This window comes from Microtus ochrogaster, unplaced genomic scaffold (genome assembly GCF_000317375.1).
Source record: "Microtus ochrogaster isolate Prairie Vole_2 unplaced genomic scaffold, MicOch1.0 UNK8, whole genome shotgun sequence".
NCBI lineage: Eukaryota > Metazoa > Chordata > Mammalia > Rodentia > Cricetidae > Microtus > Microtus ochrogaster.
Window position 1 is genome coordinate 2,591,562 of NW_004949106.1, and position 5,313 is coordinate 2,596,874.

The 5,313-nt window shown below is 46.5% G+C and overlaps 1 protein-coding gene across 1 annotated transcript in view; it reads left to right on the forward strand.

Annotated features, from left to right (window-relative positions):
* The window catches only part of Satb2 (SATB homeobox 2), a 167,984-nt gene extending 163,132 nt beyond the window's left edge, over positions 1-4,852 (forward strand). Inside the window, exon 11 of the mRNA XM_013353458.2 lies at positions 3,226-4,852. Within this exon, the coding sequence (XP_013208912.1) occupies positions 3,226-3,687 (462 nt within the window). The 3' untranslated portion in view covers positions 3,688-4,852. The remainder of the gene's footprint in view (positions 1-3,225) is intronic.
* The last annotated feature ends 461 nt before the right edge of the window (positions 4,853-5,313 follow it).

A 5,313-nucleotide genomic window follows, 5' to 3' on the forward strand; every position in this document is an offset into this window, starting at 1 on the left:
TCGTCATGTCTGTGAGAAGATGCTAGCATTGGTATGTAGCTGACTTCATGCCTGTATCGTCATGTCTGTGAGAAGATGCTAGCATTCGTATATAACTGTCTTCATGCATGTGTCGTCACGTCTGTGAGAAGATGCTAGCATTGGTATGTAACTGATTTCATGCCTGTATTGTCATACCTCCCAACCTATTCTTCTGTTTGGCGTGGTCAGAAACTGCATTTCACTCTATGGGACATTTTCAGTGCTAATATTTCTTCTAAGAAACATCTTTCTGGTCTGTGATCGGCAATGTGCCTTGGAAGCCAACTTTTTTCAACCTGGCATCCCCCTGCGTTCCTGACTTCCAGTTTAGAGGCGCATCCTACGATGCAGCCTGTTTCCGGTTGCTTCTTGGTCCAGATCACAGCTGCACAAGGAACTGTAGGATTGCGTTATCCATGTTAGAGCTGCCTGGAACCAAATGGATGCTTGCTGTTATCATCACTGTTGAGTTTTTCATGTCTGTCTTCTTTGTCCATGTTCTAAGAAATGAGGGGGAGTAGGGTACCCCTACTGGTAGGGCCTAAGGAGGGCAAATGCCCTCATGCAGAAAGATTATAGTAACTTCAAAGTACAGTTTTGGAAAAATCTCTTTAAATCTACTCGGCACACAATGGAAAGCCCCTTAAGAACCAATCTAATTATTCAATTAAATGGAACCGTTCTGCTGACTTTTACTACAGAAGGCGGGCGTAATTTAGAAAATGGGGCATTTTAATTCTCTTTTGTTTTCCAATTAGCACAGCGGCCCTAATAGGGAGCACTCCTGCTTGAGCGCATGGCCTGCTGGAGCACGCTCTGTCCCTCACTCTGGTCCTCCTCACCAAAATCTGTGCCCCTTACCTGTTGGCGCGGAGGCTTGCTTACTGCTGCCCTCACGCAGCCCACATCGTGGGGCCCTGAGCACATATCTTCCTGCCATCAAAGCCACCACCGAGAGCCGTGGGAGCCCGCAAAGCGGCCTCGCTTTCCCTGGCGGGGATAATTAGGACGTTGGAGTAAGAGAACTCTCACTTTTTTTTTTTTTTTTTTTTTTTTGCTGATGCCAGCTTACCACATCAGACCACATGAGTTTGCTCTTAGTTGAAAGTGGTAAAGAAAACGCTAAGAACATTGCCCTTAATTGGTCAATGCTATTTGGATGCTGGTCCACTCTTTTATAGCCCTTTGTTTTCGGTTTCTTCCTGCTGCAACCAGCCTCCAGCTTATTCCAGCCGGTAGTCTCATGATGGAGCCCGGGTTGGTCTTGCGTTTGCGAGTCTTTATTCTCAAAGCCTCCCGAGAACTTGTACAGCTGTGGGCCCCCGTGGGTAGCCTCTTTACCAGCTTCTACCAGTTGATGGTAGTTAATTCAAAAAGACTTAAACTTTTTCTGATGCTCCCATATCTTATCTCTTCAACTCTATAAAAAAAAAAAAAAGCTGACGTTTTCATATTGGTGAGAAAGTATGCTTTTCATCCAAGGCCTCTGGAACTGGAGCAAAGAGCGTGTTCTTTTCTCTCTAACCGCTCAGATGGAGGCAAATGTTGGTCCTAAATAGTGGGCCATGTGGCTAGTCCCTGTGGCTGGAGGAATGGTGATTGGAAGATACCATGTTTTTTTAAATGTAAATATATATATTTCTATGTTGCTTGGGCTTGATTCTCTTTGGACGCTGGAAAATAGATAATTTGGAACCCTAAATTGGGAAAACATTTTATAAAACAATAGAAAACGATGAAGAAACGTGTGTTGTTGCTTGAGTGAGCTTGTGACTGTAGAGGGTCTTGAGAGGGTACAGGAAGTCGGGCACTCGCTGGGGATGGGAGGTGTGGTCCTCAGCTCTGTACATAACCTAACCCATCTCAGCAGTGATGGCCACAGTGGCAGGGCCAGCTGCCTGTGACGGCCGGGGCTCCTCGCTGGGTGACATTCCCACTTCAGGTCTTCATAAAGTCCTGCCCCAGGCCTGTGACGGGGGCTGAGGAGGTTTCTTCCGACGGTCTCCTTACATCGCTGTCTTTCTGCAGACATACCGATGTATTAAGAAGTTTGTGCTAGAATAGAAAGTTATTTCATACGATGAGGATGACAGGCAGGTTCAGAGTAGAGTTACCCCCTTCAGGTTTTCTTTCATGGTTTAATGAACGTGGGGTGTAGGTAGAGATAGAAAAGAGGGATATTTTTGAGAAGAGAAAAAAGAAAAAAAATTTAACAGCCAGCTAGTAAACCTTGCAATTAAAAATTTAAAAAAAAATAGAAATTTGGAAGTAAGCTCAAAATAGAGGGTTAATTAGCTTATAGCAATAGAAAAGTGCCCATCTAAATGTGTTTAAAAGAGTCAATTAAAATTTACAGCATACAGAAGTTATATCTTTAAATTACTTTGAAGATTTTCATATGTATTATTTAAAACAATTACATTTAAAGAGCAAACAACGAAGAGAAGGTAAAGTTATTCCTGATTCTACAGAGGTCGTGTTTTCTGTCCCAGTGTGCCATCTCTTTCTCCCGAGCACCCACGGAGCGGTGAGGGCCAGAGTAGCAATGATTACCACAGGCTGAAAGTTTGCCCCAAGCCTCGGATGGGCTGACCAGGAGCTCCTGGGCCAAATCCAGTCTCGGGCGGGAACAGCTGAGCTCATTCATTACTACTGAGTGGCGCCCCAGCAGTGACTGTGACCCCTCCTGTCAAGGTCCATCCCTCCTTTGGGAACCCTGTCCTGTCTGCACAAGCCATACATCTGACGTCTAAAGCGGCCCAGCCACTTTCTTGATCTCTCTCTGCCACGTGTTGAGACTGGGGGTAGGGGACTGAAAGACACTCCTTAGCCTTGTGGCTTACCGTAGCCTTAGCGCCTCGCGGTCTAAACGCTGCTGTATACAATTCATCTGATTTTTTTTTTCCTTTCTTTTTCGTTGTTTTTGAAACAAGGTCTTGCTAGTCTAGAGTGGCGTCAAACTTGAAGTGTAGCCCAAACTGAACTCAGATTCATGGAAATCTCCCCGCCCAGGCCTCCCACCTTACCCAGCTCCAATGACTTGTCATGAACCATACACTTCGTAGATGACGTGATTTCTACTCCCTCACAAGCGACTCCAGTCGAAGCGTGGCGTGCAGGAGGTAGCACCCGCTGCAGAGGTCTGGTGGCTTCGCAGACTTAAGGTCCCAGTCACACTAATGTTCTCCCCCTTCTGATCATCAGGTCCTCCATCGACAGCAGTCCCAGCCGACCAAGGAGAGCTCTCCTCCCAGAGAAGAAGCGCCCCCGCCACCCCCTCCCGCTGAAGACAGCTGTGCCAAAAAACCCCGCTCTCGCACCAAGATCTCCCTAGAAGCCCTGGGCATCCTGCAGAGCTTCATCCACGACGTCGGCCTCTACCCGGACCAGGAAGCCATCCACACCCTCTCGGCCCAGCTGGATCTCCCCAAGCACACCATCATCAAGTTCTTCCAGAACCAGAGGTACCACGTGAAGCATCATGGGAAGCTGAAGGAGCACCTGGGCTCCGCCGTGGACGTGGCAGAGTACAAGGACGAGGAGCTGCTGACCGAGTCGGAAGAGAATGACAGTGAGGAGGGCTCGGAGGAGATGTACAAGGTGGAGGGGGAGGAGGAGAACGCGGAGAAGAGCAAGGCGGCGCCCGCCGAGACCGACCAGAGATAATGTGAACTCCACCAGATGAAGCAATATGTGGGTCCAAGGACTTTCTGTTTTCGTTTCTTTAAAAAAAAAAAAAAAATCCTCTTGGCTTTGTTTTTCTTTTGGTTTTGTTTTTATGGTCTGTTTTATTTTTCTTACCCGTAATGGCATTCCTCCGTCGCACAGGATCGCCTAAAGACTGAGGAAACTCAGTGGTTCTGAGTCGGGTGTCACCTTGGCAAAGACACTAAGTGTCAAACTCTGACCGTTGACTGGACCATAGTGATGCCAGTCACGGGAGACTCCGCCTTCATTCCCCCTTGCTCTTATGGAAGAGACACCAGGCAACTTCCAGGACGGAAAGACCCACGACAAGATAAATGAAGGAAGCTACGAGTGTGTGTATATGTATATGTATATATCTCTATATTTACATATATATATTAAAAATTGCATGGGACAGAGAACTTTACAATCCGAAAGAAGAGACTGTGAAATGAGTTCTTAAAGAAAAGACTTGTTTATGTATAAAACAAAAAAAAATATGCCACTTCACAGTGAGTTGCTCTGGCTTTTTGAGAAACTGCGGCCTGCTCTCAGGGTGGGGTGACTATTTTTGAATTCCTATTTATTTTGTGTGTTTGTCCCTGATCTTTTTTTTTTTTTTTTAATTCTATGGCTTCCTATCTGGCAGCTTACTGGGTAATTTTTGAGGTATGTATTTAACAAAAATAACACTGCCAAAACAAACAAAAAAAAAGAGTAAAGAGTAAAGAAGCAAGAGAAAGGCAAGAAGAGAGTGAGCCAGAGGGAATCAGGGCCCGTTAGTAACGAGACAGTACACATTCCTCCGGGAGACAGGATGCACCCTTGCGTAGACTCAAGGACGTGAGCCACCACTTTCCGTTAGCGTCGCGTCGGCGCTGTGGCGAGCAGATGCGTTCTGTGGAATTCCTTCCGAGCCAAATCCAGTGCAAAGGAAACTTGACCATTAATTAGTGCAGTCTCGAAAGATGACATTTTGACATGGGACTTGCGGAGTTCATGCTATGAGCCACATTTTATCGTGAAGTTTATTTACCTGCTTGTTGGCTTCAAATTTTAAAACTATTAAGCCTGCTCATTTTAAATTGTTGGTTGTTACTGGTTTTTTTTTTTCTTTTTATTGTTTCTGGATTTTTTTTTTTTAAGAAATAGAACATAGTTGGATGTAATGTTAAGTTAGAGAAAGACGTGTCCGCCCAGTTAGAGGGGCTTCCACTCAAATAAATCTCCACCCGGCCTCTCCCCCAAGTGTTTCTTCCTCCCCATTTCGGACCCTTCCTCTTCTCCGTACACATCCCATCCACTTTAGCCAAGCCTCTGCAGCCCCCCTGAGCTCACGCGCTGCCTCCACGCCTCCCCCCCCCACCACGGCAGCCCTAACAGGAACCTGCTTTTTCCAGAATCTCTCTGCACCTCCAGGCAATAGAGCCAGTGAAGCATCTCAGCGGAGTCACCCAGTCCTCGGAAAAGGAAATACCGCCCCTGTGCCCCACATAGCGCTTACCTGACGTAAAGCGGAACTAATGCCGACCGGGCTGTCTTGTGGAATGAGCGTTAAAGCTTAAAGCTACCATCTACTGCAGTTCGCCAGATCTCCTTGGGTTT